This window comes from Marmota monax, unplaced genomic scaffold (assembly GCF_021218885.2).
Source record: "Marmota monax isolate L192 unplaced genomic scaffold, Marmota_monax_Labrador192_F-V1.1 WCK01_AAM20220418_F8-fsc00022, whole genome shotgun sequence".
NCBI classification, from domain to species: domain Eukaryota; kingdom Metazoa; phylum Chordata; class Mammalia; order Rodentia; family Sciuridae; genus Marmota; species Marmota monax.
In genome coordinates this window covers 13779624-13793095 of record NW_026695215.1, presented here as the reverse complement: position 1 = coordinate 13793095, position 13472 = coordinate 13779624, and the positions used below count along the sequence as shown (strand labels likewise).

Here is a 13472-nt window from a genome sequence, read left to right as displayed (position 1 = left end):
GTGTGTGTGTGTGAGAGAGAGAGAGAGTGTGTGTGTGTAGCTATCTGGCAATCACCACCATAATTTATCTGGTTATAGTTGAACAAATGAAAATCATTTATGTCAGAAGAGATATGCACATTTGAACTTAATAGTTGGTAATTAAACTTGCTTTGTGTGGATATTTTATAAACCTTGATTTATGTATATTATTAATCCAATAAAGGTAGAAAGCAAGTATGCCACTTTTGTAGCACCAGAGCAAATCAACTAATGTCATTTCACAATCTTATTCTACATGTGTAAAATGTTTAAAATAATCCAATTGGGGAGAATCTAGGAATTCCTAAATTCCTAAAATTGTGTAGATGAGGTAGTTATGTAATGTTAGTAAATGGGTGGTCCTTTGAAAGGTGGGTACAGATTAAGGAGTAAACAAAGAAGTAGGAATAAGGAAAAAAAAAAATGGAAAGGAAAAGACTTTATAACAGCTGGCTTTTAAGTAAATGAGTTCAATAGTTTTAGGCCACTGCCCATCCGGGTAGTAGCCACTATGACTGTTACTGATCTTCAGAGTGGGTTAGGTTCATGTCAGAGGTAACACTGGCTCTTTTGTTTTTGTAAAAAACTTAGAAGAAAACATTAATTAAAAGTTCCTGATCCAGCAATATGTCTGCCCCCACCCAATGAAATTCTCAGAAAGTACATTCATATTCTTTTTAGACAGAATTATACAATTCAGAGGTAAAGGCAAACTGAAACAAGAGCTGACTATAAATGTGTTGTTTTATTAAATAGTAGTGGTTCTCTCTGCCGATGTCTTTTTCCTCCCTCATTGAGAGTTACTATGGTAATGAACCTCTTTAAATCAGGGGAGTTTATGGTAGTCTGTAGGCCTACCAACTGGAAAAAAAATTAATTTATGATTCATGTGAATTTTTCTCATTTAAAGTAATTGATTTTGGTACATATTTGTGAACAAGAACCCACATAAACTCTTTAATTTGCTAAGATCAGTAATCAGTTCTTCCATGGAAGAAAGAGGTATGAAAGGATTCCATCTCAGCCAACTCTCCAGTGGTACTATTTTTGGGAAATTTAATTTTTATTTGAGTCAGAATTTCTTCTTGACATTTTAGCATGGGGCCAGAGAAAGAGTGGAAAGGGCAGAATTTCACTTCTATTCCCAGGCTTATCCTAGTTTGTATTCTGTCACATTTGTAATATGTTTTCTGGGTTATAAGGAAGAATACTTCAATGATAGCTTTCCTACATAAATTGTGTGTACCGCTGGACTAGGGATACTTTTAAAATGTGCAATATTTCTGGTGAAATAATAAAAGCTGAGTTTAATTAACACCTTATATATTTAATGGGACTTTTTTATTTTAGCTATTTGAGAAGAGATTTTAAATGTGAGGTAGGAAGGTGGTGGGAGAGAAAACTGCAGAGGACTGGGTATTGGTGAGAAGTTTTATGTTGGCAGGCAGCACCTAGTGTAAAGAGATATGTGCTGTGAGGGAAGAATACTTTGCAGAAAGGAGAGGTAAGAGGGTACCTTAGGCATCATTCTACAAATATTTCTCAAATTGTCCTCAATTTGTAGCACTTTGGAATTTTGTATAGGAAAGCTTTTCAAATCACCAAAGTTTTAGATGTACTACTTAGGAAATGTTGCCATCAGGTATGGTTATCTTAATAAAATAATGTTATTTTAACAAAAAAATGACTCACTTCACCAGTGTCTTGATGGATAATTCATCTATAACAGATTCATTGAGCAACTAGCTGCCTCACAGTTGTATATACTGACATTTCTTTGCAGTGATCCTACAAGTATATTTCTTAATATTATTTTTACTTTGCTTCTCTTTTCTATGTCATCAAAATCCTCTTAGCATATTCCTAATTGTGTTAAGGCATTGGAAAAGTGTTATCAATAAATTACTGACCACACTCCTATGTTTTAAGATTTTTTTTCCGTTAGAAAGATGATCTCTTGTGCTATAGTGAGGAGCAGTACAAAGAAAAAAATATGTTGTGTATAATAGATCTGACTGAAGGGAAGTAGCAAATGCTTAATTTAACTTAAATGGCTTATATGCGATTTGGAAGGTAGGATATTTCTAGTATAGAGCAATCTCTTGGGCAGTAATAGATAAATAGGATGGATTGATGAATAGATAGATAGATAAATAGATAAGCAAGCCAAACCCTTATAATTTCTATATTTCAAAGTTAAAGGGTGTTAAAAGAGGCAATTAATTGAATAAGTGTTGTAGCCTAAAAAGAAATATCTTCTTTACAGCTGATTCTATCAAATTTAGTGATACTGAGAAGTTTTAAGATCTAGGGTTAGTAATTTAATAGGTAATAAGAACTTTAAAAGTAATAAAGAAGTGATAGGTAGTGATTTTTAGGAGCCCAAATGAATGATCAAGAGTAAAAGAATTCCAGCACCACCAATAATCCTTAGAGATCCAGTAGAATTCCTTTTAATGCCAAAACATTTTCCTCTTAATAAAGTCTATTTTAAGCACAATTGGGAATATTTCAATTAGCATGTAATTGCCATACTCAGTTTGTTGTAGAAACTTGGTTTGAAAAGATTTAAATATTTTCTTTTTAGTTGTGGTTGGACACAATACCTTTATTTTATTTATTTATTTTTATGTGGTGCTGAGGATGGAACCCAGTGCCTTGCATGTTCTAGGCAAACACTCTACAGCTGAGCCACAACCTTAGCCCCTTTACAAATTTTTCGACAGATAAAATTATCCCACACTTTACTGCTAACTTAAATTTGGTTTATATAAAATTAAAACTGATCAACATTAATGGTCCCATTTCAGTAACAGTGAAATTTAACATCTTAATACCAGAAAATCAAATGAGATGTGCCAGTGAAGAAAGTTGCAATCACCTGTTCTCAATCAGTATTGTAACATTTCTTCATTGTATTGCTCAAGGGTTTATCACAGTTGGGCAAAGTGAATTTGTACAAAGGATCCATGAGATTTCTCTGGTATTTTATATACTATTTTATTTCTTTATTTTTTTTAAAGAGAGAGAGAGGAGAGAATTTTAATATTTATTTTTTAGTTTTCGGCAGACACAACTTCTTTTTTGTTTGTATGTGGTGCTGAGGATTGAACCCGGGCCGCACGTGTGCCAGGCGAGCGTGCTACCGCTTGAGCCACATCCCCAGCCCCACTATTTAATTTTTTTAAAATTGCCAGTTGGGATTCACTACATTGATTTCATGACTGCTAATGGTTTGCAAACTGTAGTTTGTAAAACAGTGGTCCAGAATGATCATAGTGGGTGAGCAGGAGAGTGGCACTGGTCTTATAGGGCTTTGTAGGCAATAACGTGATAGAAAATCAGGAGGACTGAAAGCTATATATGCTTTGAAGTTTTAAAAGGAATGGATTGAAAAAGTACGGCTAGAACAGGGGCAATGCAAGATACGGCAAACTGTGGCCCACAGGACAGAGCCACCTGTTTTGTAAGGCTTGTGAACTAGGATTGGCTTTTACATTTCATATAGTTAATTTTTTTTAATTTAAAGAATTATTTTATATCACATGAAAATTCTGTGAAATCCAAATTTCAGTGTTTATAAACAAAGTTTTATGGGAACATATCCACATTAATATGTTTACATATGATCTATGGCTGCTTTTGTGCTAAAGGTGCCTGCTTGAGTCATTGTGATTAGGATGTCCTGGCCCCAGAGCCTAGTATATATACTATCTGGCCCTTTTTCAGAACAAGTTTGTGGATCCCCATAATGGAATGTAAAGTATTATTAAAATAATATAAAACTTCTCTAGGAAGAGAGTCCAGTGTGCATTTAACTCAAGTTCAGTTATTCAAAAGTGATTAGGTGTTTTAAAGAGAGACTCAAGGAATAGACAAGTGCACGTATGGGGGCTCAGTAGAGTGAGGAAAGTAAAACATTACGAAAAGCAGGAAGTGAAAGGTTGGTCTATGTGAAACCAATCTGGGTTTACTAACTGGTACTAAATGGAAGTTAGGCTTCTACTTCTCACCACAGCTGGGAACAGGGGTCCTGTTCAGGTAACTGTTGGCTGGAACAAATACTAAATTCTTTTGGCACCCATGAGTTTCCTTAGGCAGGCACTAAGGATCACAGTAACTTTGTTACTGTTTCCTTCAAGGCTTTATTGGCCAAGGTTGAGACTTGGTGGAGAAGAGAGCCCAGAGAAGCTTGACTTTGGTCAAGGGGAGAATCTTTTTCAGCAGATGTATCAGTTAAGAGGCCATTTCCTTGTCCAGAAGAAAGATAATGGATGAGTGACATGTACAAGAAAGATAATGGATGGGGATATGTAGATGAGTTATGTGTGATACTTTGGAGAGGGGACCAAGATGACTTGCTGTTGAATTGGCATACTCCCTATGGAATGGATTGAAGAAAGCCTTTTCCTTCACTGAATTCTTTGACAACCATCAAGTCAAAACACTAAACAAACTATGTTGCATTTCCTTCTATAAATTTTTAAAAAACAAAAGATGAATGTCACTCTTGAAAGCAATTTCTGTTTAAAATGGAAATGCAAAATATATTTTTCTTATAAACACAGTCATGTTGAATTGTATCCCATGCTGTGTTAACTAGTTTCTTGCTGTGTATTTTAAGTTTCCCAACTTCTTTTATGTATACACTCATTCTAAAGTTAAAACTATTCTTCTCCTTTAACATGCAGTTCATCTTAAATGACTTGCAAACATAAACTTTGGAAATGAAGCAATATTTAAAAAGATAATGGCTGAAAACATTGAAGAATTAATCAAGGACAGAAATTCTTCTCTTAGAAAGCTTAGTGAGTCCCAAGTAGAAGTAATAATCCTCACCTAGACACAGAGTGATAACAAGGAAATACAGCTGAACTTTTATTTCTTAGTTACATTCTCCTGTTATTAAGACATTGACATAAATTCATCTGAGATAAGGTTTTAAAATGTTATTTTCCAGTAATGGTCTGTTTGTTTGATCACTGTTGATTCAACTTGTGACTAAGAGCATAACTTTGTGTCTACTGTTTCTGTAATGGAGCTTTAGTGCCTAAATATTAATTTGTAGTAATATGGGGAAAATACTCTTTTGTGATTAGTTTTATTCTGGAGTGAATTAAGGAAATATATTTTCAAGAAAACTATTCTTTAACTTGTTTTGGAATATGTGGGAACTGTAAGATCATAGATTAAAAGTAACAGCAAATTTTATTTGAAATTAAAACAAAATCTGTTACCTTTCTTATTCACCCAGTCCCTAAGTCTTTTCTCTTTCTGTATCATAAAATCACATTTCTTTTTTCTTCTGATTTCTACTCTAATTGTAATGGTTCTCTGTTTCTTATTCATAGATTTTTTTAAGAAACAGACTATATTTACAAGTCACCTAAATAGTTTATTCATAAATAAAGTAAAATGAGGCGCTGTAATTGTGGCTCAGTGGCAGAGCGTTTACCTAGCACAGATGAGGTACTGGGTTCAATTCTCAGCACCGCATATAAATAAATAAAATAAAGGTCCATTGACAACTAAAAGACTATTTTTTAAAAAGTAAAATGAAACAACAAGCAACCCTCTTGCTTTCTTTCTCTAATTAGCATTCCTCTTTTGATTTCTTCCCCCTAATCCTGCTGTGTATTTTAAGTTTCCTAATTTCTTTTATGTATACATAAAAAGTAGGCCCTTGGTGAAAATAATTATTCTCATTTTTCCACATGGGTTAACTGTTTTGTTGTAGGCTACCATCAGTTAGAAGGCAGTCCATCTGCTTCTGACAGATCAAGCAGTAGTTCTAGTCCTGCTTTAAGTTTTGTGATCTCAATGTTGCCTGGTCATTTAAAAGTTTCATCATTGAAGGGTGTGTGTGTGTGTGTGTGTGTGTGTGTGTGTGTGTGTGAGAGAGAGAGAGAGAGAGAGCGAGAGAGAGAGATGGGAGGAGAGGATTTTCAGGCAGTTTTACCTCTTACTATACATACACCATACTTATATATTCAAACTGCTTTTTCAAAAGTATGCTTTCCCTATAAAAACTCTTTGTTATATTTCTAATTATTACTGAATCTCATTTTTAACCATTGTGATATATGAGTAAATGTGTATATAAATTTGAGCTATAAAACTTATTCTTTTAAACTTCTTATTTTTCTAGCTGCTAATCTCTATTTTGGGGCGTTCTTTGTTAAATTGTTTTACATATCTTCTACAAGCTTCTTTCCGTATAACCATCCAGGTCAGAATTTTAAACTAATAATTTTTATTTCATACTGCACAATAAAAAATTTTTTACTTACATTTTACATTTGCTATTGGTGTGATTGTTATTTTATCAAGATATAAGTTTTTACCTAGGAAATGTTCACATTTTCTGTGCACAATTTCTTATACTAAAATGAGTTTAGATATTTTAAGTCTTTTAATTCCACAAGCTAAATTATTCTTTACAGTCATTCTTATATTTCTTGGATATTAAATTATGTTTGTATATTGTTATTTAGGTGACTATTATATGGTTAAAAAGATTTTGGAGGAAAACAGTTCAGGTGACTTGAACATAAATTGCGTAGATGTGCTTGGGAGAAATGCTGTTACCATAACTATTGAAAACGAAAACTTGGATATACTGCAGCTTCTTTTGGACTACGGTTGTCAGGTACAAGGCTAGATAATTTTATCCAGTAGCTTCTAAGAAATGTTAGCTATACCGTGTTTTTACCTTTCTTCCTAGTTTACTTTCTTCTTTTTATTTTCTTCCTTTCTTTTTCACTGTTTGTGTTTAAGCTACTAAGTAGTTTAAAGAAATCAAAAAATGACATTTTATGAAGAATAATTTTTTGAATTGGTTTGTCTTTTTCATATTAACTCTCATTTTCCCCTATATCCCATAGAGCTATATTAACATGAATCATTAAAGATGATTTTGTTTTTATTACCTGTATCAATCCTATTTTATTATTTACCTATATATAGGACAAATGTTCTGAAGTGTTAGGAGGACAAGTTTTTATGTGCCCCATGTTATTTACAATCATGTGAATGAAATAGACTGGTTTACTCACTTCCTCTTTGTTTGAAATGTAATGTTTACTTATGTATGAAAATGAAGATTTTTTTTAACTAAAAAAAAGACACCTTTCTGTTTGTTTCATATCAATTCAGGTACAAAAGTAGGCATGTATGTAAATTTTGAAGAATTCAGTTTGGAGATGCTGAAAAGAAATTTAATAATAATATATTTTCCTTTCCTTTTTTGGTTTGCTTCTGATGGGACTTAGCACATGGATTTTGGCTCTTTTTTTCCCTTAACTAGCACACATAGATATACTTTTTAAGTGGCATCAGAAAGCACTCACAGCATATTTTCTAAAGGCACATACATATTCTGTATAATCTCTATTTTATCTATTCTAACATGGTACTGTGTCTACATATATATTTGTAGAGTACAGAAATTGCTTACCCAGGAACTTCAGCTATACAGAATACAACTAGGAATAAGAAAGAATAAATAAATACCTCTGACTAGCCAGAGTAGGTGTGATGAAGTTTCTAAATTAAGTTTAATTGTATGAATACTTCTGGAGCCCCCGTTCAAAATCTATTTTTTTTTCTCATTTTAGATTCCATGTCAACAGATTTAATTCTTAGTTTTCCAATCCAGAGAGAATTCAAGGGGCAATAGAAAGGGGGCGCTAGAACTACAATGGAACAAAATGAGACATGGTTCTTCTGGGATATTTTATAAAGAGGTCAATAGCATTACATTTCTATTCATCTCTGAGAGGAACTATGTATTAGAATGATAATTAAGGTTTATAACAATGGCATAGACTCAGCAAGAAAAAGTTAAATTATATTCAGTACCTATTGTTTTAGAAGAAAGAAGAATATATTTATGTAGTACTCATAAAAGCAGAAGATTTCCACCAAAATGGTTTCAATTTTAGTTGAACACTTAAAGGCATAAGCTTCAGTTATCTAGAAAATAAAGAGATAAAGAAATTCAGTCCCTGATAATTCTGGATAAAGAGGTATTATGGTTTAATAATTTTGTGTTTTTACATATATGGTTATATGTATATAATGATTCTGTACTTCATACATGTTTCTTTCACATTCTTGATCATATTCAAACATCACAGTTAACTTATATAAATGAAATCTTTTATAGATCAGAAAACTGAGGCTCATAGACTTTAATGAAATGCCCAAAGTTCTAAAATTATTAAACGCAAAACTAAGATTTGAATTTACTCTTCTGACTACAAATCCCATGCTCTTTCCAGTTCACAATCTCCTCTCGAGGTTACCTCATTCTCATTCTATCAGTCAACAAAAGTTCAAGGCCTTTGCTTGTGTGTGATTGTGAAAATGAATAAGTAAAATATGGATTCTTCAAATGAATTAGACAAAGTGCATATGAATTATAAATCAACTAAATAATACAAAGATGTATTTGATAAGTGTTGAGTGGTAATAATGCTTTATTTTTGTATGTTGTTTTACAGTTACAAAATGCTTTCTTGTGCTTATCTGGTGTTATATCAATGGTTTTCAACCAAATGATTTGCCAAGGAACACTTGGCAATGTCTGGAGATATTTTTAGTTTCACAACTGGGGGGCAGATTACTAGTGGTATTTAGTGGACAAAGTTTAGGATGTTGCTGAACATACTCCACCACAGAGGACAGCTACCACAAGAAAAAAAATTCTGACCCCAAATATCAATAGTGCCATTCTTGAGAAAACCTATTTTATACTTAAACTCTTGAGGCTTAATATAAATATTTTAGAAATATAGAAAAGACAATGATCACTATGTATAAAAGCTATCATTAAGTAGTGTTTCATTGGAAGAGTATCAGTTGAGCTTAGCCTTGAAATATTAGTGTTGCTAACACTTATGTAGCACTACACCATGAGTAACCTTATATATATTCACTTACTTAATCCTCTCAACAGCCCTAGAAGGTAGATACTACCATTATCCCTGACTTACAGAGGAGGAAACTGAGGCTCAGAAAGATTAACTTGCCCAAATTTATTGTATATGATAGACCTGGCTCCGTAGTCTGTGCTCTTACCTATTACCCTAATCTACTCTCAAATATTTCTAGGTGGATAAGGAACAAAGGATGTATAGAAGGACATAAGTAAAGATATGTGCAATGTATATTCTTGAGACAGCTTTTTGGAACAAAATATTTGGGTTGCAAAGTAAAGGGAATTATCAGGAAAAGTAACTAAAAGAAAAACTGATGAAAAAGGCCTTTTATCCTAGACTGAGGAATCTGGGTTTTATGTAATAGATAGTGGGGTATCATTAAGTGATTTTAAAGAAGGGTATGCTATGTGTCCAGTAGTATTTTAGAAAGTTAAATCTAGTGATCGAATTTAGTATAGATTAGAAAAGTGGAGAAGGGTGTAGCCTGTGTGAGCAGTTATGTAGTACTTCAGATGTGAAGATGTTAAAACTAAACTAGAAAAGTGGCTCTAAGAAGAATAGTTACTACAAGAAGAATTAAGACAAGACAGATATTAGAGATCTATGAAAGAAGAATTGAAAGATTTCTTGAGTGTTTAAATCTGGAGGGGAGAAAAGAGGAGTTGAAGATTACTTGAAAATCTTAAACATGGATGACTGAAAGAAGGATGAAAGAAAACTAGCAAGTTGAGAAATCAGGCTTGGTGCAAAGGAAAATGACTTCTGATTTTATGGTTTTAGCCTTATCTATTTGAGGACTATCAAGCAGTTCCCAGCAGTCACAGGTGAAGATTTGTATCTCTAGGGACAGGTTTAGATAAAGAGAGAAATGTAGGCAATCATAGGCATTCAGATGACCATTGATGTTACAAGCAAAGGTCTGCTGCAGACTTATTCTTAGGGAGGCCTACATTTAATAAAGGGCATTTGAAGTAAAGGGTTTCATTAAAGGGGACCAGTGAATAATTGAAGATGTCAGGGGCAGTTGAGATAGTACGAAAGGCAAAGAAAAGAATTTTTAATATGTTGCTTATAAATCAAGGAAAATGAGGAGATAGAAATGGGAATTGGATTTTGAAAGTATGGGTTGGGTAGAATTAGAGAAAATGATGCATGTTGATTTGAGAAGTTTGACACATGAAAGGAAGAAGAAAAGGTGAGTGATAAGAGATAAGATCAAGTTAAGTTAGCAAAGAGCAAGGAACAATTTAAAGTTGTGAGAGGTGGGAGTTGGAACCAGTATTTTTTTTGAGGGGTGGGCAGGTTGGAAGTTCCAGGGATTGAACCCAGGGGCACTTGGCCACTGAGCCACATCCTCAGCCCTATTTTGTATTTTATTTAGAGACAGGATCTCACTGAGTTGCTTAGTGCCTTGCTTTTGCTGGGGCTGGCTTTGAACCTCGCAATCCTCCTACCTCAGCCTCCCAAGCCACTGGGATTACAGGCAAGCGCTACCACTCCCATCCTGGAACCACTATTTTTGCCAGTGGAGGACCATGGTCTTATAGAAGATTGGAGAACATTAACTAGAATACTAAGTTGGAAAATTAGGTTTGGAAAGGAAATAACTAGCTTCTTACCCCAAGTTTAGAGGAAAGAGTATGGGAATTGTTGAAAGACAAACTCTAAGGTGAGAAGGAAGATAGGGACCTCATAAATACATAATGACATTTGTATTGAAGCTATTTTAATAAGGAATTGTCAGATGTCTGAGAAAGTGGGAAACAACTAGCAAGGATATTTTGTATTCTTGTATATATTTTGAAAAGAATTTAAAATACTTTTCCTTCATAACAGCCACTATTTATCAAATAACATATTGTTTGTACAGAACAAATCAATGGTAACTCCTTATTTACATGACATTTTTATACAAATAAATATTTTATAGCTGAAGCTTATCCTTTTAAGCATTGAGATACATAATATAAATATTCTTTACTAAGTAGTATATCTGAATATAATTTAACTATAATACCATAAATTGGAATAATTGAGAGTGTAATCATTTTACTTTGCTTCATATGGTCTAAAACTATTAACATGTTTGTCGCTATGTCAGATGTCTCCAGACTGCTGTGTATTGACAGAGATTTTGCTACACTGCTATTTTATTTATTCACTAGCCAACCCTTCTCCCCTTTGTTGATTTTAACCTAGCTGTTCCCTTATGCAGTAAAGATCTGAAGGATACTTGGGAAAGCCAGATATCCATTATTTATAGACAACTCTAAGACTGCATGCTTATACCTATACCTGTTTCTTCTGGGCAGTAACGCTCATGAAGTTATTTGTGACAACTCAGTAAAAGTTTGTGTGTGTGTGTGTGTGTGTGTTAAGTTGTGGCTGGATCAATGGCTATGTTTCAAATGGTTGAGATTGCCTGGTATTTGATTTTGAGAGCAACTATAATAATTATTTTATGGTTGAAATTTAAAACCACAAATGAAATATTTATTAGTAATGGGTACAGGGTTCTTTTTTGTTTGTTTGTTTGTTTGTTTAACTTAATATGCTAAAACTGAAGAAAAATGTTTACAAAGCAGAAGAATAATGCTAAGACTTGAAATCAAGGGCTGTATAGCCCAATGAACCCTAAATTTTTTATTTATTTATTTTTTACATGGTGTTGAGATTGAACCCAGTGCCTCACACATGCTAGGCGAGCACTCTACCACTGAGCCCCAACCCTAGCCCCAACCCTAAAATTTTTAAAGGAAAAAAATGATGGATTAAATTTCACATTTGGGTAGGAAGTTTTTTCTGAGAGAGAACTTGGGTGATTGCTAATGTTGAATGGGGACTTCAGCCCTTTCTTCCTGTGTATAGTACTGTTTTTCAATGTCCAGGTAAAGTCTGTCATTTTTAGCTCTATTTTTGACATTTGGATAAAGTGGATAAAAGCTTTATTCTTTTCAGCTATGAAGAACTATTAAAGGTCTGATATAATTTCATTCTCCAGAGCAATAATGTTGATTTATTTAAATAGTAAAGATTATTACAGTTAAAAATGAACAGATTGAAAATAACCAGGGCATTTTGAAAAATTAAACATTATTTATTCCCATGTTTTCCTTTTGTCTTTATGGTTTTCCTTAAATAAAAAACCCAAAGAAAGCAAATTCTGTTGTCATGGTTGCCAAAAGGACTACAGACTGTTACAGAGAATCAAAAAGTTCTTATTTCCTGTGAATCTGTTGACTTTTCCTCCTGTCAGAAGTGGGTCTTCACAATGAGCTCTAGGTTGAGAGTAGAACTATAAAATCACTTCTTTTTCCTGCCCTTTATATGCTTTGGCAGCTTAAAATTCTTTGGGTTTATACTTGATGATAGTTACTATTAATGCCAAATTTGTACAACTTCTTTCAGCCATGTATGTTTCAAAGATAAGAAAAGAGTGCTCTTCCCTTTAGAACTTTTTTACTTTGCCCTGTTCTCATGATTGCATTGACAATGATAATTTTTGTTAGACTGAACATAATTCTTTGCCTGTAGTAATGGTTCCTATCAATAATCTATAGATTTGGAACATTAAGATTTTTTTTTTTTTTTTTGGTCTGCAGTTCAAGAGTAAAGGTCTTGAAAAAAATTTATCCAACTTTAAATACTGCATGGATCAGCACTACTCCGCTAGTAATCCCTTTGATTAAGCATTCCTTATTTTATCAACTCGTGCATTAAAACCAGAACAGACAGTGTGTATTGTAGTACACAGAAGTACTGCTAAGGAAAGCACATGTACTATTTGTACAGTTTTAATTTTTGCAAATTCAGTATTACTGTATATAATACAGTTTAAATTTTAAAAAATAATTTTATTTATGAATTAGTAAAAAAATAAATAGTTTACCTTTTTATCTTCCATTTTCTTTTTTTAACTTTTTTTTTTTTGAAGTCCGCAGATGCACTTTTGGTGGCAATCGACTCTGAAGTAGTGGGAGCTGTTGATATACTACTTAATCATCGACCAAAACGGGCATCAAGACCAACTATAGTAGTTAGTACTCTTAAATATTTATTAATTTGGATTTTTAAGCCAAAGTAGATCTCCTGCTCCATTGCCATTTTTTTCTTCCCCCAAATTTGTTTCGGTTTTTTAAAAAGTAGATTTTTTTCACTTGTAAAGTATTACCTTAAAGTAAATAGACATTTGCAATAATAATTAGTATTGCTTTCAGGAAAACTTTTTAAAATTAATTGACATTCCCATAATTTTATTATAATGGACACTTTTAGTCTAGAATATTCTGCAGGTAATGTTGAAAATATAGGCTAATTTCTAGATAGACTTAAGAATTAAATGTACACCATAAAATTATTCAGTGAAACTATAAAACTGGAAGACAATGTAGATGAATATTTAACTGATTAGGAGTAAAAGGATTTTTTTTTAAAGCATAAAAATAATGGGCAAAAATTACAGTGGGACAGTCTTTGGCTGTTATATACATTAAATTGATGGAATCCAAA

General features: G+C 33.0%; 1 protein-coding gene across 3 annotated transcripts in view; it reads left to right on the top strand.

Moving 5' to 3' along the window:
- Trpc1 (transient receptor potential cation channel subfamily C member 1) overlaps nt 1-13472 on the top strand; it is an 83035-nt gene that overhangs the window by 2684 nt on the left and 66879 nt on the right. The window contains exons 2-3 of one of the 3 annotated variants that reach the window (XM_046431841.2): nt 6516-6670; nt 12898-12999. The exons of 1 other annotated variant lie outside the window; for it this stretch is intronic. In XM_046431841.2, the coding sequence (XP_046287797.1) occupies nt 6516-6670; nt 12898-12999 (257 nt within the window). The remainder of the gene's footprint in view (nt 1-6515; nt 6671-12897; nt 13000-13472) is intronic. One more of the 3 variants, XM_046431842.2, reaches the window with a different exon arrangement.